The sequence below is a fragment of the Netta rufina genome, assembly GCF_964035555.1.
Source record: "Netta rufina genome assembly, chromosome: 1".
In the NCBI taxonomy this organism is placed as follows: Eukaryota; Metazoa; Chordata; class Aves; order Anseriformes; family Anatidae; genus Netta; species Netta rufina.
The window spans coordinates 157,134,129-157,162,055 of NC_140123.1; the positions used below are offsets into that span (position 1 = coordinate 157,134,129).

Sequence of the window (27,927 nt, forward strand, 5' to 3'; positions counted from 1 at the left end):
TTCAGGAATGCAGGCTTTCAAGCTGGAAGCTCTGCAACTTTTAATAAAATACAGATGGTACCACTGTTAATCTGTTTACTATCTAATATGGTTCACCTACACTAGGTATCTGATGTGCTTTTAGACATACCATCTGGAAAAACATTAGCGTATTTTTACATGCATAAGGTGAAAACAACAGATCATTCCTTTCCCCTGGGCTTTTCAACTCAGCAGTGAATTGTGTATATGCATAAATGATACACCAAGTTCAACTATGCTTCAGAAGCCCTTTGCCTCTGATCTTTGACACATTATCTAAGCACTGATTTTCAAGTACTGTTAGTTTAAACCAGTGTGGGGGTTTTGTCGTGCAGTGAGTATGTGAAGACACAGAAATCCACTACTTAAGCCTCACAGCGTACAGTACTGAATGCCCTCAGTTTCCTTTGAGCAAAGGCATTTGTGTGGCACAGCACAGGCACAAAGGCCACACTCTTAAGGGTAACAGCACAGAGTAGCACAGACCTGTGCCCACTCAGGTTTGCTGCACTGCAAATCACTCAACCCTTGATGTGCAAGAGACTGCTTGTTATGGAATGTGAGGTAGTTATTGGAGAGATGAAGGTGCTTTATTGATTTCAGGTGCAGAGATTGCTGCAAAATTTGCAACTTTACAGTTGAAAGATGAGTTCATGAAGGTATACTTTTATGCTTGTCAGTTCACTGTAGTCAAAGCTCAGTAAAAATTATTTTTATCTAATTAATTACAGTCCTGTTACAAGCAAGGTAAATAATATAAATAAAATTCCATACATTATTTACTTTTACTAGGTGCATTTATTGTATGTTTATGAATATACAAACACCATTTTTTAAACACAGTATAGTAACAATACCATACAATAAAGCACAGTCTCTCCTTCAGGTGGCTCACATTAGACTCACATTAGACATTTGTTCACCTTTTGGTCACTCATTTTTTATCTATCCAGTACAGGAAAACAGTGCTAAGACTTATTTCCTTTTTATATTAGCTCAGAACTATAATAAATACATAGATTAACAAAGCTCTTTGAGTTTAAATACAATTAAGGGAAAGAATCAAATGTAATATTTATATTTTCAGATGTCATAATGCCTTCTCAGATTTCACAATATATACTTAGAAAATACATACAGTAATGAACTTCAGCTTACTTCTAGTTCACTGTTAAGTTCATAAATTTGGAGGCTAGAAGTTCACTTTGTTACTGTTTCTAATCCAAACCATGTCACCCATTTATTTATTTTTGTTTGTTTGTTTTGTGTTTTTTTTTTTTTTTTCTTCACACCATTCAGGGTTCAGAACATATTTGATCAAAGATGGATTCACCAGGAAAGTCTAAAACTGTAGCACCACCTACTCTGTCATTATCTGATGCTGGAACACTCAGCAACATTCAAATTTTATGCCCATCTGTTCTTTTTAGTAATTTTAAGTAAGTTTCTGGCAAACACACTGTTAGTAATTGTAATGAACTCTCAAACTTCCATTTCTTTGTACAGTACACTGATAAGTAAAACCAACAGGTTAACACCCAAGCAAGCAAAGAGTATCAGCTGTACTCTGAAACAAAATTACTAAGGCAGAGTGGGATCTTTGCACTGCTACTCTCAAACCAAATAAATTCCAAAATTTAAATACTGAAACCCTTTTTAATTAAATACTAAAAAACAGACCAAAATAATGTTTGGCCCTGCTCAATTTATGGCCCTGCCAAATTCAATCCTCTAAATTACAGAGATTGAACAATCAGTATATGTAAAATTTATGTTTATTTGAAAATGAGAATAAAAGTATTTTTCTAGATGTTAAAAAATAACTGGGTAGAACAACCCTCCAAATCAAGATTTTAAGCTGCCTCAGGCAGACAAGATACAAAATGTTGCTGCAAGGCATTGTGTGATACAAGTTGAGAATCCAATGTTTAATTAGAGGGAGGGAGACTTTTCAGTACACTTAATCATTGATTTTAAAAAGATGTTACCAATTTTTTTGTTTTGCTTTGTTTTTTAACATTTTCTACCTCTCAGCTAAAACAGATAATCTATTATTTTCGCAGCTAAGAAAGTAATGCCCAACTGCCTACACCGTTATAATCAATTTCTAAAATTAAAAGTAATAATATTTAAAGCATTACTCGCCTATTTTTTTGCAAGATATTCTCAGTAAAGTAGGACTGAGAAATATATGATGATATTTCTCATAGAACGATAGAATAATTTCATCTAGAAGGCACCCTGGAAAGCATCTGATACAATTTTAAACAGTCACAAAGAAGCAAAGTGCTTTTATGTTCATAGCCATGGGTGCCACTGAGGTAATTACTGGATCACAGAGCTCTAAAAAAATGTTTGAAGGGCTCTCCTCCAAAACTGAGTATGTTCTAAGAATGACCAAAGGGTAAGTAAATGCAAAAAAAATGAAAAATGTTTGAGACAAAGATATGCATTCATATTTATATATATAAATTATATATAAATTACAACATATAAGTATGTTGTAATTTAGTGTTAGGTACAATAGTTGCACACATTGGCTACTGACCAGTATTTCATGAAAGACAGAATCCTTTGCCTTGCCCCTCTTTTTCTTAACTCTCTGGAGGGAATCTTTGAAACATGTTTCTTTCAGTTACATGGTCCACAATTACATAATTTTCAGTTTTCCAGAAAGCTATTTTTAACTTTTGAGTGCATTTGTTTCATCTTCCAAAGTTCCTCCTTCAGGCTCCATTTCCTGCTTACACCTGCCTTCTGGTGTGTCAGTTTTTCTATTTTTACACGGTGCTGTTTACTGTTTGATATATTGATCCAATCCTAGAATAAAGGTGATCAAAACCCATTCTCTCCAATTACAGGAAAGAAACCAAATCAGTCTGTCTCATAGAAGAAAAAAATAAATAAATATGGAAATGCAGAAAAGACTTAAAAACAAATCTGTGCTCTCTAGAGAAATAGTAGTACATTGTCACTGTTCACTTTAAAACCATTTATATAGTTTATTTTTTCAGGAAGAGATATTGTAGTCTTCTTGTCAGTCTTTCTCTCTGTCTTTATCCAGTCTTTTATACTTTTGTTTAAAATGTGTGGAAAAACATATTTCTGTTAATTCTTGTTTTGTTGTGAAGTTCATTTAGTTCATAACAGTTCTGCTGCCCTACTAAAATGGCAAAATATTAAGATCAAACTCAGAATGAGCCCTCAAACATCTAGCAATTACATCGTCTACAAATCTGTCTTTCACACCAGAACAGACATTTTCTAGAATGCATTAATATTGCTGTTTACATTCAAAGTCTTCTGAAACTGCCAAGTGTAACTAATAATATTAATTCATATTAGTAATTTTTCATTAAAGTATCTGTCAAACAAAATGGGGGAATACTCTGTTTAAGGAGTCCTCCCCCCCCCTACAGACATCTTTTGCTATCAGTCTTGAAGTGTACAGCCATAGCCTGTAATAAATCATTTGAACCGTCAAATTTTAACAACAGATTAAACTTTGTGAATAGATTGAAGACCTGTATATGTGCACATATGGAACATACTTTTTAATTTGCATTTTTATCACTTTTGATAAAATGTTAAAGTGTACTTCCTGCAGATTATTTTTGAGATTTGCAATTTTATCATCTTTTGATGTCCAGTTGGGCAGTACTTGTTAATTTCCTTCTTTTAATTTAAATTTTTCTTGTAAGTTGAAGTATTGGTTTCATAGCTTTCTCCTTTCTACAAATCTTTCTCCTTTTATATTCATTTCCATTTCTTCTTGGCTCTGTGGTCAAAATAGATATACTGAATATTTTGTGCATAATCTGAGTAAAACTGTATGTTCTTTCAGAGATGTTTTAAGAATTAAACCTTCAACACTTACAGAAGCGATAGAAATAAAAATATTTCATATTAATATAATTAATTTATTTTCAAAATGTTTCATTAAAGTATTTTCACTCCAAAACTTTTCCAAGCAGTTGTTTGAGAACCATGTGGTACTTGCACAAAGTGATCAGACTTCTTAGTAAGCCTAGTGATGGATTGCAGTAGGTGGTTTTAGGTGCTTTGCATCTATCTGGTGCCTCAACAGAATTTTGCATCTCAGACTGGAATCAAAATGGCATAGTGCTCCCCTGTGTGAACTCATCTGAATACCGATAACTGGGCCACTTAGAGGGCTCTGAAACACAGGGCCACAAAGTTGCGTATTTGTGACCCATCCACTTTGCACTAATCTGAGAGAATTCTTTGGTTTCCACAAACCAAAGAAGCTGCTTAGAAAAATAAAAATAAAAATAACAATAAAAAAAAAAAATGATCATCCTCTATAAAATAAAGTCATGGTAAAAGGATTCACCCAAGAAAGGGCACTGTTCAGCAGGATTTCAACTTATTTCTTCCTAATTTCAGGGATGCACTTTCACAGCAAGCTAGGTTAAGTTTGAAAGAACTGAGAGGATGCTCTGCTCTTCCACCTTTTGAACTATGCAACTGCAGAGTGAAATATCAGTGGAGGATAGATAAGGAGATAGGAGATAAGAAGGAAATGTCTTCCCTGAATGAAGCACAGACTGATGACTAATGGTTTGGCTACTCATCCATGGGAAAGGAGATAAAGGTTCTAATCTCTGCTTTCAAGACAGCTGCAAAATGCATTAATGGTTCTTCGGGTGTTTCCTGAGGCTTTTGGTAGCTTGAGTCCTTTTATGAATTTGGACCTAGACTGATCATAGTTCAGCTATTGCAGATACTTCATGAGCAAACAAACAGAGAGACAAATAGATTGCACGTATCTAGAGTCTCTTCTGCTTTGTCCAGTGCTACAAGACGAAACCAACTTCATTTATCTCTTCACTTTAAAAGCAGGTACATATTTTGTATTCATATCAGTGATATTATAGAAAATTAGAAATCATAGGTTAGCTATATTGGCAAAATTGTATGTCTACAAACAAAACTCATTCAGACTACTCGGCATTGCTTAGAATCTTGCAATCTTTGGTTCAGCAAGTTTGAAGAGCAGTTATACGTTTTCTTGGCAAGGAGAGACATCACCTTTATTAAAACGACTCAATTATAAATATTTCTATAAAACAGGTACCTGAATGGTTGTTTTAAACTTAGAGAATGTCTTTGCATGTGGATTCCTTTTCCTCCAAGTTGGTGCATTACAAGATCCTGAAGTATATTTGTCTATAGAAGAAATATATAAATTGTTCCTAAATTTCAGCTGTAATTTCAGGAGAGACTATCTTAGTCTGATATGTGATTTAAAAGAAACATTTGCTGAAATATCAATTGATGGATCATGTCAATCACCCCTAAAATGCAAGGTATTATTAAATATAGACTTTATGCCTAGTACATTAAAAAACACTTATAATCTTTTAGAATTTCTATGAGGCTCACAAGGTCTTCCAAGTGATGTTATTCTTCCAAGGACATCCTTGAGGTAATCAGAATGAATGTCCAGTGTTGAAAATCTTCCTAATGGGACCAATTGCTTTTAGTTTAAAACAAAACAGAACAAAATAATCCAACATACTCTTTTATCTCTGCTTGTGAAAGCATTAGATGCAAGGCAATACTACATTCTTGTGCAAGACGGTTGGTTTTGCATCAAGGTATGTTGCCTAATGAATAATCATTTTGTATAAAATTTGGCTGAAATGAGTATTATCAATATTCTTATTTTCTCTTAGCTCCAGATTAAATCCAGTAATTCCAGTGAATAATTACATAATAATTCTAAGCTTTTCAGTTTATATGCAACATCTAAGTATCACAGTTTTCAGTTTGGGTCTAAAATCTTTCATATGTGTCAAGCATAATTTTTGTTTTGGATCATTTCAGACCAAATGGCTCAGGTGCTCTTGAAAAGAAAAGTATCAAAAATGGTACATTTTGACATATGACAAAAATTCTGGTCATATTTTCTTTGAAACACTTTATCTTTTTTTTAGCCTGGAAATTTTATAAGAAGTATCCTTTGCATTAAGAACATTCTTTCTGTTATTTCTATATAACCTGTCAAGATTTAATCAAAACAAATATTAAAAGAAAATAAATAAATAAATAAATAAATATTCATCCTGCAGACTAAACACTGATGTCAGATTTCATTTCATTTAACTTTATTCATCTAAAACCAGTACTTTGTCTAAAGGAGGTTCCTTTTATTGGAAATGAAGATAGGGAGGTACATCAAGACCTCATTCCAGTTTAAGACAGATGAATAAAACTGGCAAGATGAATCACTTTCCTATCTTATGATTATTTAAATTATTTACCACTTAATTTGCTGCTGAAGTGACAGATAAAAAAAAACAGTTATCCAAATAAACCATGGAGACTGGAAATAGAAAGACAAATAAAACGCAAACTAAGACACCATATTGTGTAAAGCTGTATTAGCAAGTTCAGAATAAAGTGAAAGATGCAAAATTATGGTTATATCTGAAACAGATTGCCAAAACTTAAGATATAAAACTCAGAATCCCACTGTAAGCTTCTTGTTAAATTATGACATATTGTATACTACGAAGAAGATCGTAGAGTATGTCAAAGATGGCAAAACAATGAAGAAAAATATCATCCTGAAAGAATGGCAGAAATAATTAATTTGATCCTCTCTCCAGTATAAATAACGTGAGAACATAATATATTATGAAGAGTGTTTATCACCAAAGTTTGGAATATATTTAAATTGATAATAGAAGTTTGAGTAAAGCCCTTGTTTATGCAAGAAGAAAAATAATTGTAAATAATGAAAATAATCATAAATCATAGGCAAAACCACAGTGGAATACTAGTTGTGGAAAAAAAAATACACAAAGAAAGATCATTCCTTCATCCGCTGATGGTAGCAAAAAGTTGAACAATAAGTATTTCTTGAAAGGAAACTGAAATTCTACTACAAAACTACTTCTACTACTTTTGCTTTCAATGCTTCCAGTAGTATGAGAAGTTAAAGGGGACTATTACAAGGTTTATTTATTTCAAAAGAATAAATCACATAAAAGGAGCTGTGAAAAGTGGGAATCAGTATATTTGAGCACATCAGCACATCAATGGATTCATCCCTCTTTGTTAGGCAGGGAAATTAATCCTTTCTGTGAAGGTGACTGAATTACTTTTCATTAATATTCTGATTAATTTTAAATGTTTATAAAGCATAAAAGTATTTACATTTCTTTTTATGGATACTACTGCAATCAAATTATGAAAATTATGCTGGATTAAATTTACTCTTGCCCATATTTAAGAATACCTAAACAGATATTTAGCAACATTTTAAGAATTCTGTGTAAGCAGGAACTCACCCATAGATCCATTAAACTTTGGTTCTTGGACATCTGTAACATTACGGTAGAACACATATGCTGATCTTCGGGGTTCTGAAGAATTGAAGTAAGTGTTTCTTCCAGCTTGTCTCACAGAAATAATAGAAGAAGCAGTTTCATCATCCTTTCTTTTATCACTTTGTTGGTAACTTGGTTTAACTTTTGGGTTTGAAGTGTGATTTTCTAAAAGTGGAAGAACAAATTTAAAAAGAAACGTTGTGGCATTATTCAAAATTTGACATATTAGAGAAGACTGGAACCTGGAAGACAAGATTAAAAAAAAAAAAGTTCCTTAAAGAAGTCCAACCAAAATACAAATTGTCCATATCTAACACTAGGAACAGAGCTAGGCACTATTAAATCATCTAATAGTTTAGTAAATAAAAATGAAAAAAACAACCATTTTCTAAAATACCTTTGCCTGTTACTGTATTAGATAAGTTTCTTGGTTCCTCAGAAATCCATTTTTTTTTCTTTACTCCCTTAAAATGATGCTTCTTTACCAATTCAGAGCGGCTTGTTGCTAAGGAGTTAAAATAGCACAGATTTACTTTTTCAAAAAGCACACAACATTTTCTTATCAAGAAATGCTACAGTGTTCTGAAAAACTCATCTCCCACTTCACACACAGGTCTCCTTGGGTGAGGAATGTTCTTTCTCACCTTAATTATTTTTAAAGTATCATCCCACAAAAGGAAAGCAAAAACTGCTACATTTCCTCTAGCAGATTCCAGGGTCTCAAAATCTTGTCAGAAAACTCAAAATTTGGCTAAAAACACAGTACTTTGAACTAGTACAATTACTTTAATTGGTTCTGGCTCAGAACGTTTCCCATTAAGAATGAGAAAATCTTCATTAGTACTGTAAAAGAAATCTCATCTAAAAATCAGAAAATATGTAATAATTAAATACCTTTTACACTTGAATACTTTGATGCAATTGGTGCTTTTTCTAAAGGTAGTGCCTCGTTTCTTTTCCCTTCAACAAATATGTTTCTCTGTGCCACAAAACAATCACCTCCTACAGAAAATGAGTATCAAAAAATCATCTACACCAAAGAAAAACAATTAAAAATCAAATGTGGACAACACACATGATTTGCTATTTTTAGAATTACATTTTCACTGAAATGAATTTAGAAATAAAAAACAAAATGTGAAGAAAAGAAAAAAAGAAAAAAAAAGAAACCAAACATGATTCATTAAGGCCCAGAAAAGTCAAATAAAGAAGATAAACATCTAACATTTAAAAACTTTAAATCAACATGGGTATGAGCAGAGATTTAATTATAGGATTGCTTCTCAGTGGTAACTTTTTACTAATGACAGTGAAGAACACCTAAAAGAGAAACACATACTGTACATAAAAGTTGTAGTAAAAGAATTAATATTTAAGATACATTAGTACTGTTCCATACAGTTCTAGAGCTAGAATATGCATACCAGTTTGCTCAAAGCTAGACCAAGCATCCCTAGCATGGTACTGCATTATTTTGCATTGACAAACTAAGGGAAGAAAAAAAAAGAATAATACAGTAATTATTATTTTTAATACTAATAAGTATTGAAGAAGAAAATGAGTAAGTACTGTTAAGTAAACACAAATTCAAGGATAATAGGGCATTCTTTAACCTTAATTACATGATTCTGTACTAAACTCAACATGGCAAGACACTACATCACAAGTTCAATTCTGTTCAGAGAAATCAGCTCCCATCAGAAAAGATGCAGGATTGAAGCTTTAGTATTTCACTGTACAATAACTGAAAAATACAAAGCCTATTCATCTTAACTAAGGATAGTTTCACATAACAGGTTTTTAAAGCATACTAACTTGTCATTCCTACACATTTTTTATAACTTCAGAGAGACATTTATTTTCCAAAATTAAGCAGGAAAAAGTCCGTTTGTTTGTTTTTTTTTTGTTTTTTTTTTACTAGGAACTTAAAGCAAGTGGAATCGTAAATGATACTTTTAATTGTTATAATTAATGGTGCGTTATGATAAGAAGTGCATATAACAGACAAAAAACTCTGTATTTGACTTATTCTTTTCTATTTAAATAGTGAAGTTTCATATACACATATTCATTTATGGTAAATGTATTTACCACACGATGTCCAGCAATGAGAAGACAATCTTAAAGTATATTACCTCCATTTTCAAAGGATCTATGATCTGTTCTGTTAATACCCTCTACTGACACTCTCCTTCCTGAAGTCTCCCCCTCTCTTTTTATATTATTAAGTTTTGTAGGATTTGTATTACCATCACCTGGAAAGGCAACAGAAAGGATATTTTAGCTGCTTTTGTGTAAGCACATTAAATCAAACTGTCATTTTTTTCCTCCCACCTTTGTGAGTTAGTAATTAGCTCAGAGCAATTTTCTTTAACCTCTTGTTTTATATTGTTATTTCTCTTTTATTAGTAATTTGGGTAGTGTGTAATGTAACTCAAACACTGATGTACAACTTTTAAGTTTTTTAGGGAAGTGACACAATACTCAGGTTACAGAAGACTACAACTGCAAGGTAAAGAACCAGCTACAAATTATCTAGTTCTTTAGCTTCTCACTTTTAATGAATGATACTTATGAATCCTATGCTATCCTGTGGATATGTGGTATTTTTAAGATACATGCCATCATAATATCTAAAACCTCAGAAACTCAGTTGAAGAAATGCTTTGGGAAAATGCATCTATCTGATTTTTTCTGAATGTATGTAATTATAAATATAAATATTAAAAGTTATAAGTAATCATATATTTGTCACTGAATTCTTTGTGTACAGTCTAAATATATTTAAATACTTGCCAGAAAAAGTTTATCAAAACTATTCAAATAATGAACATTTTAAAGGTAGAAATAACAAGGAAATATTTTTGCCCAATTCTGTCAAACAATTTAGGTTGGCAAAAATCATCAGGCAAAACAGCATGACTTCAAATGCAGTATAACTCAAAATGGAGAATATTTTTCCACTCTATTTTTTCACTGGCACATCTTACAAATATTTATTTTACATAAAGCAGTATTATCAAGATTTAATCCCTAAAATTTATACTACCATAAAAATAAACATTTTTTAAATTAAAAGTAGCAGGTCATTTTTCTGCCCAGCAATTTTTAATAGCTGACCTACTAAATACTCTAGTGTCTTACTAATAACATAATTCTCTCTCCTAAAATGGAACATTCTATTACTTATTCAATAAAGCCAAAACTAATACATATTTTTTTCAGTCACACCACTTGCTCATGAATGAAAGAGAAGAATAACAAAGGAAATAAAGATTTATTAATTCATATTTCTTTGACCATATTTATGTTAGAAAATGTGAAACATTCAAAACAAAATGTAGCTATTTTGTAACTATCTTTCATAAGAGTTTAAAGTTTTTTGTTATATTTTTCATTGAAATTGAGTTAGATGAAAATTTGGTGTATAGCCAAATTGTCATCTTGACATCCAATATAGCCAGCAGAAAGAGCAGAGCACCTCTGAAAAAGTGATTCATTTAATCTTTGGCAGACCTTATCAGGAATAAACAGCCCATTAAGAGTGCCTATCTTAGTCCATTTAGAACAGACAGCCTGTATGAGAAATATAAACTAAACTTGGGATGTTTAAAATTAGACCACATAAATCTTGATCTTAAAGAAAAATATGAAAGGCCTATGTTGTGTACCTCTGGAAATTATATACAGGTTTAATGTTAGCCAGTTTCTATCTTTTCCACCTACAATCAATACTGGTAGTTGCCATGCAAGTGACTAAACATATACATGGGGAAAAAATAACGATGTATTTTTATGTTCTTTTTATGTGCTGTATTTTATTTTCACTAAATTAAGAAGGGGGGGAAGAGGTGCAAACTGCAAAATTTCCTCCCTGGAATAGTAATACAAAAAGCAGTACAGCAATACAAAAATACTTGCCTTTCTGCAAATCCTGCTTGATAGCTTCCAAAGGTAATAACTCATTTTCTAGAGACGAAGATATGATTTTTGTTGATTGGTGTTCATGAGGGTAATGAATCCTATAATACTCTCCTAAACACAATCCAAAATGGGAAAAAATACTTTTATTATATTGGCAGCATTGCTGTTTATGAAAGAGTCGCTAATTTCATATTTACCAGATTTATAGCACATTTCCTTTATTGCTCTTTCCTCTTCAAGGTCTGAAGCAGTCTTAGCCAACAAATTAAAATCATCTGTAGGAAATATTTTTTTTAAAAGATTACTAGATATCTATACAAAGACCTTCAATGTTTCTTAATGATCAAACACCATAATGAATTTCATTTTGGTCATGACTTTTTTTCTGACTGCAACCTCTGCTCTGGGTAATACAATGACTCTTGAATGTTAGGTATTTCCAAGTGCAATGGAATTGCAACAACACCTATTAAAAAGCTAATGCCTGTTGATTTAAAATGACTTAAAACCATTTTCAGTACTCACTCACAAAATGACCATTTATTTACATTCACAAGGAAATCTGATTAAACCTATCACCAAGAACTTCTTGTCACTAAACCTCTGCTCAAAGTTACTATCCTGTAATGTCTGCTGGCAGAGCTAGTGAAGTGAGCATTCCTTATCTGTCTCAGTTAAGGTTAGTAAGGCTAGCAAAGACCCACTTTTGATACTGTCTTGTTTTGATACTGAATAAAAGTTTATTTTATTCAGACCGAAAGAGAGTTAGGAAGCACTAACAATAAGCAGCCCTTCCAACCTGAAAGGCAGTGGGAAAGTGAAAAGCAGCTTGGGGCTCCCTAACTACTAGCAAAGTGGTTTGCAGAATGCCCAGAAGAGTGTTTTCTCATTTTCACTCTCTGGGGACGCACAATTCATTCACTTCTTATGAATCTCTAATCTCTAAGTGAGATATATCCAAATGTTTAATTACAGTTTTTGTGTTGTTTGTTTTGTTTTAGTATATTTGTATATGTATTCAGTTTTGCATGGACTTCTTTTATTAGATTTAAGAATAACTTTTAGTAATAAAATGTGACTGCCTAAAGAGGGTTTAATAAATTAGTTGAACAGCTTATAAATTAGTTGAACAAATTATTTAAATTGAAAACAAACAATATTTTGCACAGAAACCTATGGCTTCACCTTCATTGATTAGCGTGTACAACCCCAACCTCTTTTCAAAAACCTGTTTCCATTAAAAGATGTGCTTCCTAAACTTGCAATTTTGATAGCATTTTACCCATAACATTAGACAGTGCCAAAGAACAGAAAGTATTTGCAGCTGTATAGAACAGAAACATTTTTGTTTGGCACAAAAAAAAAAATGGTTCCTGCACTGCTACTGTAAATCCCTTGTTAAACATTCCCCAGTAGTAACTGTTACAGAGACGGCTAAGGCAAAGGCACACGGTAAGTCCTCAGTCAACATATAGTATTAGCTATTGAAAATCTTGATCAGAAGGGGAAGACATTAAAAATGTCTTTTTAAATGCAAGTGTCAATAGCTCGGATCATCCCTGAACTGAGAACTTTGAATAATATTTGATGGTCATCTGAATATTTTAAACTCTATTTGATGAAAAAGGGAATGTAAATTATATCAATATCGAAATATAAAGCCAGACATTTTACAGAAGTTAGAAAATGGTGGCTTATTCATGTATCTGGTGACTACCAACTGGGAATACTTCAGGAATTATACAGAAACAATTTCAAAATTTTGTCAATAACTTTTTCCTAAAAATGTAATGGTTATTAGAATAAATCATTTATGAACTATATTTTAAGAGCTGAAAAACATCCACTGTACTTCCTTGTAAAACAAACAAACAAAAAAAAAACAACAAAACTTGTTTACTGTTCTCTTTGTCTTCAACATCCTCTTCATCTTCCTCTTCGTCCTCTTGGTGGTTGATGTTAATAATTAGTGGAGGGTGAATTGGTCTTAAAATATTCTCCTGATTTCTGAATGATTCTTGACCACAGGCTGGATTCAGAATCCCTTCTTGGACCTCCTCCTGCAATGCAACATCTGCAAAAAATAACATTTTTTTTTTTTTTTAAGAAGGAACTAGGTTTGGACCAACAGGTAAACTTTTGAAATCACTATATTTAAAGAATCAGCAAAAAGATCAATTGTGCAGAGGCTGGCAAAAGAGCCTCTTCCAACCACAGAAAGTACAAAAATTAATGTGCACTAGCTCCTTTGAATGGAAAGATAAAGCACAGCTGAATATAGTCTTTTGACAACCGAAACACTTTGATCATCCTACGCTGTTCAAAAAAGGTTGCATATCTCTTCCTACTAGTGGATAGATCAATCTGAGTAATTTTCTTTCTTTCCTTCAATCCCTTTGTTCATAACATAGGGAAACGTGTGATTAGTAATACCTTGGCTGAAGTGAGTCTAGGATCCCACCTGTGGAATGAGTCTAGGATCCCACCCGTGGAATTGTATTAAATCTGCTGAAGGCAGGCCTGTGTTGGTCTTCATGGCATCAATTTTGAAGAATGCAGCAGTGCTAAGCACTAGATTACCCATTTTTATCTTGTAGACTTCTTTTTTTTCCATCAGAATTTTCTAAATCACAACTCTCTTGTACAAATGTATAAGATTATACAAATGTACATAACATTTGTATAAATGCTATGTACAAACACTATGTACAAATCACAGATTTTGTGAAAGTATATTAAGTTAATAAAAATAGTTTACAGTAAATTAAAAGAAAATCATAAAAACTATGATTTTTCTTATAAACCTATGTCCACCCACAAAGTTTTGCAGCAAAATTATTTCAGTACTAGAACAGCAGTTTCTGAGAACCAGGAAACGCAACTGATTGAAAATAAAAATGATGAAAAATAGAAATAACACGAAGCATGGGCATCTTTTTTTTATTCCAGTTGTTGTTAGCCTTGTGCATTTTGTGCTTGCAAAAGAGCAGCATATGTATATTTTAAATCAATTAAAAACACTATTGCAGATCAGATTTATTGCATGTATCACATGCAAGAGCAAGTAAGATACAACCCTTTAACTTGGTGGAGATTTTTTCAGTCCCAAAGTGTATTATTATCTTTGGATACTGTAAGCCAAAACAAACTTAGTTTAACAAGAACATTAAGTCTTGATATAAATAAATGCAATTTTAGCATTAGCAATGTTATTGTGGAACACACAGACTTTGAAGTTACATATATTCCTGTAAAAAGAAGGGTCCATCTTCTAGTTCTGATTTTTGGGCAACCCTTACAGAGGGTGCCCTTGTCAATAGCGCCTACTCAGCACGGTCTCTGGCTTACACCATATACAAAAGCATGCCTAAGTTTCTAAGTGCTAGTTGGCAGAGGCTGATGTTGTGGATGTACGAACTGTACAGTATGGATGCTCATAGAAACATCACTTGCCTTGGTCCTGTGTGATTAGTTAAGCTCTACATTACAAGATACAACAGCCTATCCTTTCCTGAAAGAATTTCAGAAACACAAGGTGCTTGTTTCTTAATAGAGGTCATTATAGACATTTCTTATGACGTCTGTCTACAGCTTTGAAGATAAGGCCAGTGAACAACTGTATTTCAGTTCACTCGTTCACTTGGCTATGACAAGTCTGCCAACTTCTCACTCCTGCTTCTGCCTGATTTTTGACATTTGTCTTGGTTCCCTGCTCTGGTCTCTTAACCTAGTCCAGCTGTCTACCAGGACTGCTGGTAGATAAGAGCTCCACTTAGAAAGAACTGAGGAGGGAAGGGGGGGAAGCAAAGGAAAACAACAACAAAAAAAGGCTGTAACGGTGTGGTTTTTTGTTTGTTTTGTTTTTAATAATCTGATTTTCAGAAGTTAAAAGAGAAAGTATACTGCCTTACTGTACTTATTACTGTACTTAAATAACATGCATCCAATGCCAAGCCTGAAAAATCTATTTGAAATACTGGATGGTAAATGCATTTACACACACAGCACTGGAATCTTATGTTGCCTACCAATGGGGTGTCTCATTCTTATAACATGTTGTACTTTGTCAACAGATGATGCTACTAATGGCCCTAAGCACATTATGCTAATAGTGATCCTAACCACCTCTCCCCTCCAACACAGACACTACTTGTCTTATTACCTTCCTACAGACCATTTTCATTACTCTATATTATCTAGTAAATACCTAAGTACAGAAGAATGTGAAAAAAAAAAACAAATTTCTGAAGGTGTTAATTGTTGTGAATATTTTAATCGTGTCTCTGAGTACTGATCTGACCATGGGAGCAGGCTGTCCTCCTGCACCCCATGATCTCCAGATCTCCATGCTGCAGCCTGTGGAGAAGCCACCGGTGGAGCAGGTGGATGTGGTCTGGAGGAGGCTGCGGCCCATGGAGAACCCCACAGGAGCAGGCCCCAGGCCAGAGCTGCAGCCCATGGAGAGGAGCCCACGCAGGAGCACGGGCCTGGGGGGACTCGTGCTGGAGCAGTTTACTGCTGACGGGTGGACCCTGTGGTACGAAGCCATGTGGGAGCAGTGCTTGAGGAGCTGCTGCCTGTGTGCAGCCCCCGCAGGCTCAATTTGGGAAGGACGACATCCTGTGGGAGGGACCCCACGGGCAGCAGGGGCAGAGAGTGACCGTGAAGAAGCATCAGAGATGAAGCATTAGGGACTGACCACAGCCCCTGTTCCCTGTTCCCCTGCAGGTCTTTTGTTTCTTACTGTACTAGTCTGTTAATAGTTCACAATAAATTATATTAATCTCCCTATGCTGAGTCTGTTTTGCCTGTGACGGTAAATGGTGAGTTAATGTAAAATTTTTACTCAATGGATCTTAGCAACCTAAATTGCCATTTATTAATTCATCTTGCATGTTATTACAAAGATTTGTAACATGACACTTAAAGAAATTAATAGATCAACCCATTCAAATACCAATACAATTCCTTTATTTGCCTTGAACTTGTCTTGGATCAGGTCATACCTGATTTATTTGCAGGAGTACATTTCTTGATCTTAATACATATTACATAAGCAGTGGAAGTTTAAGGATGCTTTTGTATATTTACTTTAACAAACAAATTGTTGAGAAAATATTTTTACTCACTGTTACTAGGTGGCAGAAAAAGTCCATTTATATTACGGGGTTTGCTGTGATGGAAGACACAACTGATCCTCACACAGCCTAATGGCTGTGTTTCCCAGAAACATGAGATGTTGCTGTACTTCTGCTGCAGGACAGAGTAGTTTTCAGATATTGTAAATATAACAATAAAAAGAGACTACATTGACTAATACCTGGTGTACTGCAGTGAATAGATAAATAACACTTTTGAAGACCATATTCTGGTATGTTAGAACATTTAAAATTGTCTACAGTTAAGTCAAGGAGTTTTAATGAGGTAGAACTGTTACCAGACAAGAATCAGAGTAAAGCTGTTTATGTGCACCGTACTGCAGACTTTTTATGAGATGCTGGGAAGAGAAAATCTATTATTTTTAATATACAACATTTTTATTTAATTTATACACATAAATTTTGAGTTTCCTTTTCTACTTAATGGGATAATCAGACCTATCTCAAATGAAATCTGCTGCACAAGTGCAATACTGTACTCTCTTAATATTAAAAGATATAGGCCCATGGGAAAATAAAACAAAACCCACAAAGATGCCTAACAAAAAATGAAAAAGTAAAAATTTGGGAACTTGTAATCCTTGTACAGACTTGTCAGACTTGGATTACAAAACAAGAGAAAAAAAAAGTCCTTTTTTTTCATTTCACATTCAAAACATCACTTTGGAAGGAGAAAGTCACTTTTGATTTCAGACTAAAAAAATATGCTTGAAGGAACTTGCTCTTTTGTACCTTATTTCCATATGTCTAAATCTGCAAAACAGATGTGAACATTCCCCTTGCCTTCATAATGAGCACACAGTATCACAGCTGAGAGGTTTTTCACAGTGACAGAATCTGCACTTGAAATCCTAATGAGGAGAATGACTTTGAGGCTAAGACATATTAGATTCCCGTGTATTAGTTCCTTCCTTAAATGTCAGTCTCCTCTTATATAAACTATTTTTAATTAATGAGGGAGGCAATATGGCAGCCAAGAATAAACATATTATGGTGACAAATGCTTACAAGTTTACAAAAATATTCAGGATATGATGTTCTGAGACTACTGTCATTTCACTGCTCATACCATCTCCCAGCTGTTTTTACATATGACAAACAAAAGCCTAATGAAAAAAAAAAAAGTATCGACAGCTTTAAAAAAAAAATTGCTGCTTTACTCCTACATACGATCACACTTCAGTTCTCCCTATATTAATATTCTTCCAGTTTAAAAGTCTGCATGATATTGCACAATTAGTACTCTTCCGATGCAAATCCCTTTCATTAGTCAAACAAAATTATTTTTCTCTATCTCTTCCTTACTAACAGTTTTCAGATTCTAGCACCACCTATGATTATACAATTCACTTATCCCTATAACCTGAGGTATCTTCCACAAGCATGTGATAAGGAAAGTCCTAATTCCAAAAAGGCACACACTGATGACCATTACCCTGAATATGGGAAACTCAGGTTCATATCTGGGATATGGACTACAAGCCAGCTGGGATATGTAAATGCCAGTCTACCAGCTACTTTTTACTGAGTTTCTGTCTAATTTTTAAAGGAAAAAAAAATTGCACTTGAAAATTGTTACCATTTGGAATAGAAACATTTCTTTGAAGAACCCCATTTTGAATGGCTTCATTGCATGTAACAGGATGTAAAGAAATTCACATTGTCGCTACAAGCAGAAAATATACTTGGTCTGTTTACTCAGAATTAATATAATTTTGATTCAATAAAGAAAGATGACTGATCAGTGATTTTTATATGGAGTTCTAACTTATGTGGTCCCTAAGTATCTGAGCCCAATTCACATTGGGTACTTAGGACAATTAGCTCTTCTCATTCTGAAAATTAGACATTTGATTTAAATATGCTGCCATGATCAAGGCATATCAACTTCTAAATTTAGATAATAAACCTCCCTCTAAATATGTACATATATCAAGAAATTCAGGGATGCTGACTACTCTAAAATCTACAGCATTTACCTGTGCGTAGGGAGAATAAAAATAGAAATAGCTGTCATTCCCAACTTCAGCCATTTTCACCTCTTATGCTTCTACTCCACTCTCTTTATGCAGGCAGAGCATACATGAAAACATAAAAGCTATCAACGCATAGGCAAATCTTAATTTTATCTTGAAAACTGTAGTTTTCTTTTAAAAAAGGGGGCTTCGGAACTTCAATTCTGCTTCTTTTTTGAAACAAAACTCCAGCTGACAGCGTAGCTAAAACTAAGTACACTTGAGCTACAGAGGTGGTACCTTCTCCAGGTTTGCTATCTGTTGAAGATGGTTGCTAGCCAGGACAGAATGTTACACATCCACGGTCACCCATTGTTCCTCCAGATCTTGTGACATCATCATGATGACATCATGTGACCTTTTGGGCTTGAACATCTTCCTTAGATCCATTGCTTCAGAATAAAGTATGGAAAATTGGACCATTTCCAAGAGTTTCTTGTATTTGTCCTTCAAAGTTTCTTCTTTCAAAGATTTCCACACAAAATGGAACAAACCCATTTTGCACAGTTTAAATGATACCCAACTTCTAACTACAGAAGCTGTGATCTTCAAAATAAAACTTTGATATAACGAATACAACATTTATCCTTTGAGTAATTTTTAATCCAAATTCTTGCACTCAATGGTTTTCTTACCGTATCCTTCTTTGGACTGAGACGGTGCTTCCTGTGAGTACACTGTTAGGTGTTAACTGCTTATCTTGTTGCCGCTAATTGCTTTTTCTTGCTCCCATGATGTCCACCACCAGATACACTTTTGTTACTAATTAACACCTCTCTCACTATTCACGTTCAGGTCCTGGGCTGCCTCTGAAAAAATAATAATAATACATTTAGCGATTAAAATAAAGTGTTAATCCTAGAAAATGGTAAGGAATGCATTTATTCCGACTACATGGGATCAAACTCACAACGCTGAGTGGCATCTCTGATTTCAAGATGAACATTGTGGAGCACTGCTAGATCAAAAAGTGACACTTTAGAAGTAAAATATAAAAGGAAGAGCAAAAGGAAAAGGAAATCAACCTCAAAGGCAAACAATGCCAAAGCTTATAAAGCAGTAAGAATACAAATAAAGAAAAAGAAGGTAGATACACGATAGAATTCAAGCAAGAGCACTAGCAACACCAGAAGTATATGCAATTTGGCGTTCTTTAGGGAGAAGGAAACAAACAAACAAACAAAACAACAACAACAAAAAAAACACACATCCGGGGGCGGTGAAGGCAGGCAGGAGGTGTCCGCACCTCGGGGGCCGCACCACGTCCCGAAGCCCGGCCGGGCGGCGGCAGCAACAGTTCCGCCAACGGCCGCCGCCGCGCGAGCCTCAGCGTCCCCGCAAACCTACGGGGAGAAGCGACGGCAGCCGGGACTACATTTCCCGTGGCTCACCGCAAGGAGGGAGGGGTGGAGCGGGAGGGCTGCGCGGGCGCACTTGGCGGCCGGTCCGGCGGCGGCTGTCGGCGCGGTGCGGAGGGGCGATGCGGCGGCGGGGCGCGGTGCAGCGCAAGGTGCCATGCCTGTTCGTCACCGAGGTGAAGGAGGAGCCCTCGGCCAAGCGGCAGCGGCAGGTGCCCGGGGCGGCGCGGGGGGGCGCGCAGCAGCACCAGCACCAGCACACCACCGCGGCGGGAGGCCTCTCGCCCTGCGGGACCCCCCCCGAGGGCTGCCCGGCCCGCATGGGGGCCCTTCAGCTCTGCTTCTCCTGACGGGGGTGTCCCGGGGCCCGCCCTGACTCTGCTTTTTCCAAGTGTAGGCAACATGGCAAGGAACGAGGCCGCTCCAGCGGGAGCGCTCGGGTGTGTGTAAAGCCGGCCTGCAGCCCCTGACTGGGGAAAAATACGCATTTTTCATCATTATTGTCACTGTTTTCTTTGATCGAAGGTGTATGAGGCTCTTAAGATGCATAATACTCATCAAGGTGAAAGCAATGGAGACTAATGTCTCCACTGAAATGTAAAAGGCAGCTGTGGGCAGATAAAAGTGGCTTTCACCTGTAGAGCTCCAACGTCAGGTTTCCAGTTTTAGTAAGAGCACCTCCTGCAGCTTGTTGACTGCATGGTGAACAGGAATCCATCTGTGTGACATCCTTTCAGTGATGGTTGGTTTATGGGTGGAAGGAACAAAATAACACCAGTGGATCCATAGCTGTTGTTAAACTGTCAGTACCAGCACCATATTGATAATTGGTCATGTCAGGCTCCTTCCCTAACTTGGTGTTCCTGCATATACAACAAGCAGATGTGATTAGATCTGGAACTGGTATGCTCTGTTTTCTTGTTCCAAGTGCAGGCAAGGATATTACATGGGCTTTGACCACTAGGAGAGAAAGGCAACAGTGGTGATAGGTAAACCGACAGGTATCTTCTCATTATCCTAAAAATATTGTCTTCATAAATACTTTGTTATGGTTACAGATACAATCACTGAACTATAAAAGTCATGCAATGTAAAGGAACTATGTAGAAGCTTTTCATTTTATGTATTGTGTTTTTCAAGTCAAGGACTTATTTGTGTTTTGATAGCAGGAGTTAGTGACCAGTTTACAATTCAGAGCTGACAAGGGAGAGATGAGGGATGGTTGGTTATACAGGAAGATATTTTAATCCAAACATAAATGTTAACATGTTTTCATAGAAACCATTACAGAAATTCTACTAAGGAAAACCTTGGAAACTTGGACTAGTTGTGCTTGGATATTTGTTTAAGATCCCTGGATCACTTCTTTCTTTTTTTTTTTTTTTTTGAGATGAAAATGTTTAGTTAATACTGAGTATTTTACAATAGAATGCTTTGCTACCTTGCATACCAGTGGTCTCTGTTGTATTGATTATGGTGCCATTGCTGTTCAGTTCCAAACCAAAAGGTAGGGGCAGGTAGTCATGATGAGCTTATATTACCATAGTAATACAGGAAGGTATATTTCAAAATTTTGTAACGTTGGACTGGAACCCATTTGTATTATGTGCACTGTTTAAAGTGGAATGCAGAACAGTCTATAAATCAAAAATGGAAAAGAAGGAAAGGCAGATAGGTTGCCTTTGTTCTTTTGCCTTATGGTATTCTGCAAACTTGTTTTGAAGAAACAATGGTATACTTTGATAGTATTAGAAAGCAGCAATAAAATGTATAATACTGGATTTGTAGAGCCCAGACATGTGAAGCAAGAATCTATATGAAAACAAGGCCGTAACATAGCAGCGATTAGAATTTAAAGTACCTGTCTTCTTTTCAGCCATTTAAAGTTTTGGCAACTGAAACTCTAAATGAAAAGGCATTAGAGGCAGATATATACAATGCAATTCCTACTGAAAAGGTGGATGGGACCTGCTGTTATGTAACTACTTATAAAGGTAATAAGAAAGATCCATATGCATATTTTCATGTTGACTAGCAGTTTGTTTTACGTGACTACAAAGTAATAGTTACCATAAATATGGTAGAAGTCCATGAAGTTGTTAGAGATTTTACTTTCCAACGTACATGAAATATAGTTTAAGTTAATACTCCAACTTTAAAACTTCTTACTAGTAAATCTTCCTTGCACACTAGAATTTATATAGAGGATGTTTAATTTCCCTGAGAAGGATTAAAAGAAGTATGGAGGTTGGGGGGAAATGAGAAGATTATGGTTTATTGCATCACTAGGATTCTTATCTTTACCTGAAATTGTAAGAAAACTTTCTATTAAACTAGACAAGATTCTACAAGTAGATTTTTTATATTTATATACAGTAGTTAATTTATTAATTTAAATATTCTTTTGGATGTGAAATTTCTGTAGTGACAAGTGAGAATTCATATTTTACCTTTTATGCAGTTGATTTTAGTACTCTGTGGGGTATAGTTACTGAGGTAAACTGCTGGTTTTATACCTCTGGCATCTCTAGGGCGACCATATCTATGGGCAAGGCTGGACAGAAGACCCAACAAACAAGCTGAAAAAAGGTTTAAACAATTCTTATATTCATTGGAAGATTGCAAAGGTTAGTGACAATTTTTGCCTGCTTTGGTAATGTAAGTTATCCACTAGAGTAACACCTCTGGTCTAACACAGGAAATGTCAGTGATCCTACTCTTTTTTTCATGTCACTCAACTTTATTTCTCTTGCTCTAGTTTAAATATAATGTTAGCTATTTCTTGGCTATTAGCTATTTCTTAATTGTAGTCAGTTTGAAATTTTAAACTACTTAAAGGCTGTAAACCGCCCTAACTCTAGACTGTATGAGTATGACAAGTGTTGGGGTTTGTGCAAAGTAATGCAGACTACTGTCTTTAAAACAAGGTTTTAAACTTGCATTGATAGAAGATCAAAATGTAGAATTGGCTAACAGTTTGTGCAAATCTAAATGCCACATTTATATGTCTAGAATTTATTTGGAACTTTGAAGAAGATTTCAAGCCTGTTCCAGATACCTGGATTCCAGCAAAGGAAGTAGAGTTCTCTAATGGCAATCCTTTGCCCGATGAAAATGGACATATGCCGGGTAAATATGGCAAAATGTAGGAAAAAATAATTTTTGAAGTGAATTAGAATTAGTTCCAGAGCTAAAAAATAGTAGTTAACATTCAGAAAACAATTGGACTGTTGTGCATTCATTATCCAGAAAGGCTTTGTTCTGATGTAATGAAAATAGTTTGTCTTAAGCTGAAACTCTGTACAGCAAAATTGACAAGTTTGTGTTCCTCTGACATTTCTTTGAGATGTGACAGCTTTTCTAGTAACTCTGTGTGTAGCTAAGGTAGATGATTTTATTTTTTTTTTTCAATGCATCTACAGTTCTAATATGTATTCGATACATTTAGATACTTTGGTAAAACCCACTGTTTTCTCATAGGTTGGGTGCCTGTGGAGAAAAATAGTAAGCAGTATTGCTGGCACTCATCTGTTGTAAATTATGAGGCTGAAATAGCACTGGTATTGAAACACCATGCTGACCCTGGGCTTTTGGAAATCAGTCCAGTACCACTGGCAGAACTTCTAGAACAAACATTGGAGCTTATTGGGACAAATATTAATGCAAATCCATATGGTAAGTTTGTATGTTCAGTTCTTAAATAGTCTTTTACTGAGTGATATTTTAGGTGGAAAATAGTAATTTTCTTTGTAAAATGTTTTTTCCTGTAATGATAATAATAAAATGTGTTCTAAATTAGAAATATAACATCTTAGTTCAACAATGGCAAGTGCAGGGTCCTGCACCTAGGGAGGCATAACCCCAAGTCCAGTACAGGCTGAGGACTGACCTGCTGGAGAGCAGCTCTGCAGAGACCTGGGAGTCCTGGTGGACAGCAGGCTGACCATGAACCAGCATTGTGCCCTTGGGGCCAAGAAGGCCAATGGTATCCTGGGCTACATTCAGAAGAGTGGTGCCAGCAGGCCAAGGGAGGTGATACTCCTCCGCTACTCAGCCCTGGTGAGGCCTTACCTGGAGTATTGTGTCCAGTTCTGGGCTCCCCAGTACAAGAGGGGCATAGAACTACTGGAGCGAGTTCAGAGGATGATTAGAGGGCTGGAGCACCTGCTGTATGAGGACAGGCTGAAAGAGGGGAGAGCTCATCAATGTGTATAAATATCTGAGGGGAGGGTGTCGAGAGGATGGAGCTAGTCTCTTTTCAGTTGTGCCCAGTGACAGCACAAGAGGTAATATGCGCAAACTGAAGCACAGGAAATTCCATGTGAATATGAGGGGGCACTTCTTTCCTGCGTGGGTGACAGAGCACTGGAACAGGCTACCCAGAGAGGTTGTGGAGTCTCCTTCTCTGGAGATTTTCAAAACCTGCCTGGGTGCCATCCTGTGCAATGTGCTCTAGGTGATCCTGCTTGGCAGGGGGTTTGGACTAGATGATCTTCAGAGGTCCCTTCCAACCCTGCCCATTCTGTGATCTTCTAGAAAGGAAAGAAAGAGCTAGCTCAATGAACATTCGCAGGTTGGCACCAAAAAATAATCACCTCAGAAAGCTGAGTTGTCCTGAATCTGCTTGTCTATCGAAGCTCTTTCTGCCTTCACATTCTTCAGGATTTAACATCAAAATGCTTTGCTATTGCCTTTCAAAAAAGAGCAACGGTTTTGTTCAACAAAAGAAGCATGAATTAATAAGCATTAAAATAACTGTGATTTAAAACAAAACAAAAAGTGGGTATATCTTGGCTTTGCATATACCTACGTAGAGGTAATCATTTACACCAAACCTAAAATTGAGGTTTCAGCTATATTGATGCTGAGCTGTGTCTGACACCTGACAGGGAAAAATGGCTATTCTGTTGAAGCAATCGAGAAGTAGGTTTTATCTGATGCTTATTGCAGTTTCTAGACCAGTTAGCTTTTTTTCCTTCCCCCTCAGGAATAAATACTCTGATTGGAAAAAATGTCTTAATTGTTAGTCTTTGAAATATTTTAAGATTGTTTGATGGTGCCTTTTCTTGTCTTTTTTACTTTCTTTCTTGATACTATTAGTCCATTAAAATAAGACACTTTATTCAACCATAATTTTTAGTGCCTATAAAAAAAAAGTTGTAGTTTTCTAAAATTGTGAAATATTATGAGTATCTCTTTAAGGAAGTGTAATTTCAGCTAAATTTTGGCTGTGACCTCTCCCCTTAAAGTTTATTAACAAAAACCACAATTATGTATAAGCTCATTTGTGCATTTCAGTGCATTTTAATTTCTTAGCTTGGCTGCTATAGTAATCTGCAAGGATGGATAGGAAAAGTAGTACATAGTCTAAGTGCTTTGTTAGAATTTAGATTTTTTTCTTTTTTTTTTCTTTTTTACAGTTCCTTTAACAGCTTTTTTCTTAGTTATTCAATATAAATCTTCAGTCAGTGAAGAGGCAATGCATTTATTAACAGCCTGGCCTATCAATCAATCCCCGTGTGTAAGACAATATGCCAGACTTTCAGAAAGATGCTTGTTTGTGATATGGATTGTGATTAAAAGCATGAAGAATTTCATCAGTGATTTTATGGTTACTGAGGAGGTGAGCATGAGGACCGAACAGAAGATAGTATAACCTGTATATCATGTTGATTTATTTTATATAAATAAAAGTTACACGAGGAAGAGATGGCTACATTTGATACTTACACTTAACTGGTCTTCTAAAGGCAGGACATTTTTGTAGTATCTAACAGAAATCTGCCTTTATAGGGTGCTTTTAAGATAGCTGTAATAACAAAAATGGGGAAAATGTTAAATTTAAACACATAACTAGAAGGATGATTTTTGTTCCTTTTAACAAAGGATTGGGAAGCAGAAAGCAACCTGTACATCTTCTTGTACCACATGGAGCATTTGAAATAAAGAATCCACCTACTTTGAATCAAAATGACATACTGTCTTGGTTTGAAGGCTGCAATGAGGGTAAAGTTGAAGGAATTGTGTGGCACTGCCGTGATGGGTGTTTAATCAAGGTAAATACATCGATAGACATGTGGAAATCGCAATAATACATGTAGTTTGTGCTATCTGATATATTGTGATTTACTGTTTATTCTGCCTTGTCCAAATTCTCAATAGTAAACATTCTCCTAGCAAATTAGGTTACAGTAGAATTAGTCAAGCCACTGAAAAAGTAATCACTACAAATGACAGCTTATTAAACTTTTCCATTACCTACGTTATAGATAATAGTTATTGAGAACATAAAATAATGTTTTTCCTATCTCTATACAAATCACTCAGTATTTTAAAGTTTATTTTAAACATTCATTTCCTGTAATGTCATGTAGAATAAGGATTGTTAATAAGAATGTGTTCTCTGTTTAATTAGCAAGTTAACTTTTATTTCTGAAGCTGTGGTTCTGGTTTGCCTTTTCTGATTCACTTAGTCACGTTATTCAAGTAACAGGTAACTAATGAATGTTTATAAGAACAGATCTACTGCAGGGGATCCTAGAATTAAGACCTCGCTCTTTCTTTCAAAATAGGTACTGCTGGGCTACCATATTCAAATCTCTAAATGGATCTGTTTCTTCTTCTTTTAGCTCCATCGCCATCATCTTGGTTTATGCTGGCCACTTGCAGAGACATACCTGAATTCTCAGCCTGTTGTCATCTCTTTTAATAGAAATGATTATGACTGTGACTTTGGACCAAAGAGTTTGTTTCACCATTTTTCAAACCTAGATGGTCAAAGATTCGACAGACTCAAAGATATCAAGTTTGATGGTTGAAGTTTTTTTTTTTTATTTATTTTAATTGCTGTATGTCCTGCATTCTTCTTGTTTCTGTCTATCACAGAACTCCTTACAAAAAGGAATCTTGCTGATTAGGCAGTGGGCACAATACTCTGCAGTTTGAAGTTCTTCCTAAATGACTAGTTGTATGTAATAGGAAATGTGACATTCAGAACAGAGATCTAGCTTTCAGCATGTTTTTTTTATCACTTCTGAAAAAATCCTTAATTTGTGTACCCATTCTTGGAACTGTTATGGTCAAATAGTATGTTGTCTAACACTGGCTGATCGGAGTAGTTTAGTTAACGAATGCCAACAACTGTAAAAGTTCCATAAATTGCCCTTTTCTAAATATAATTACTGTAACATGTAGAATTCAGATTGCTTTTTCTTATCAGCACAAGATTTCTGGTGGGACTAGAATTAGGCCTGAAATGTAATAATTTTTTAAAGGTTTGAGTTCTTCTTGGGGAAGGCATTCACTGTATTATTTAGCTGATAAGCTGCAGCATTATGCTAGTACCTGAAAACCTAATTAAGCTATTTCATAATTTGGGACAAAGATCAAAGTAAGTAATAGGAATTATACTCATTCTATTTTCAGGATCCTTAGTAACTAGAAAAAGATGTGACTTGGTTTAGTAATAGGCAATCTGAGACTGCAACTAAATTTATCAAGGATATATTAAGTATTTGAAAAAAGATGACATAAATAAAAGTGAGAATGCGTGATGAGTGGGCTTTGTTTATTTGCACTATAATGTACGCATCTATATAAAATATATAAAATGTAACATTTCACATAGCTGCACATTTATTTATATAGAAGAATATTGTTTATTTACAATTGTTCATTCTTGAATTTTGTAAAATTGCAGTAAATATAAATGATCTTGTTATAAGAGAGACAACCATAGTCAAGATGTATTACAGCACAAGACAGCAAGAATAAATTATATAGTACTATTGATCAGGAATTCAGCATACACAGTATGCATTCAGAGTTTCTGAACTTCTAAGTGGAGTTGAAAGCTTGGACTTCTCCTGAAAAATACACATAACCACAATTACTGTTCTGAATTAATATTGCTATGTGTCTGGGGGAGGTAAAGCTGTTTTTCATTTTGACTGGTGTATACCACAATCCACTGCCTAATCCAATTCTGCATGCTGTGGTATGTGCCAAGCCATTGTAACTTTAATAATTTGTATCATTCCAGAAAGAAAATAGACAAATAAATCAGTATTATATAACTGCCCCAGAATTTATT

General features: G+C 35.1%; 2 protein-coding genes across 4 annotated transcripts; one reads left to right on the forward strand and one right to left on the reverse strand.

Moving 5' to 3' along the window:
- Window positions 1-5,026: 5,026 nt before the first annotated feature.
- On the reverse strand, window positions 5,027-18,495 carry LOC311221876 (uncharacterized protein C12orf50 homolog; the record flags this gene model as incomplete). Its single annotated transcript, XM_084305861.1, has 10 exons — window positions 5,027-5,211; window positions 7,341-7,544; window positions 7,777-7,884; window positions 8,274-8,381; window positions 9,515-9,634; window positions 11,301-11,414; window positions 11,501-11,578; window positions 13,204-13,377; window positions 16,433-16,556; window positions 18,442-18,495. 10 exons carry the CDS (start codon window positions 18,493-18,495, stop codon window positions 5,105-5,107), a joined length of 1,191 nt encoding a protein of 396 aa, XP_084161987.1. The 3' UTR covers window positions 5,027-5,104.
- A 1,419-nt stretch (window positions 18,496-19,914) lies between these two features.
- On the forward strand, window positions 19,915-27,925 carry RLIG1 (RNA 5'-phosphate and 3'-OH ligase 1). Of its 3 annotated transcripts, none has more exons than XM_084294648.1 (7): window positions 19,915-20,047; window positions 21,712-21,829; window positions 22,367-22,462; window positions 22,848-22,964; window positions 23,316-23,510; window positions 25,722-25,891; window positions 26,465-27,925. In XM_084294648.1, exons 1-7 carry the CDS (start codon window positions 19,958-19,960, stop codon window positions 26,651-26,653), a joined length of 975 nt encoding a protein of 324 aa, XP_084150774.1. In that variant the 5' UTR covers window positions 19,915-19,957; the 3' UTR covers window positions 26,654-27,925. The 3 variants fall into 3 exon arrangements, with proteins under 3 accessions (XP_084150774.1, XP_084150776.1, XP_084150775.1); XM_084294649.1 differs by having other exon boundaries at window positions 19,936-20,011; XM_084294650.1 differs by lacking the exon at window positions 21,712-21,829 and having other exon boundaries at window positions 19,917-20,047.
- The last annotated feature ends 2 nt before the right edge of the window (window positions 27,926-27,927 follow it).

Bases quoted from the DNA above. Each gene is read 5' to 3' on its own strand.
- RLIG1 (XM_084294648.1), top strand. From the start codon at position 19,958: ATGCGGCGGCGGGGCGCGGTGCAGCGCAAGGTGCCATGCCTGTTCGTC. The intron at 21,830-22,366 runs GTAATAAGAAAG...TGGCATCTCTAG, and splicing joins TTATGTAACTACTTATAAAG to GGCGACCATATCTATGGGCA. The intron at 22,463-22,847 runs GTTAGTGACAAT...TTATATGTCTAG, and splicing joins TTCATTGGAAGATTGCAAAG to AATTTATTTGGAACTTTGAA.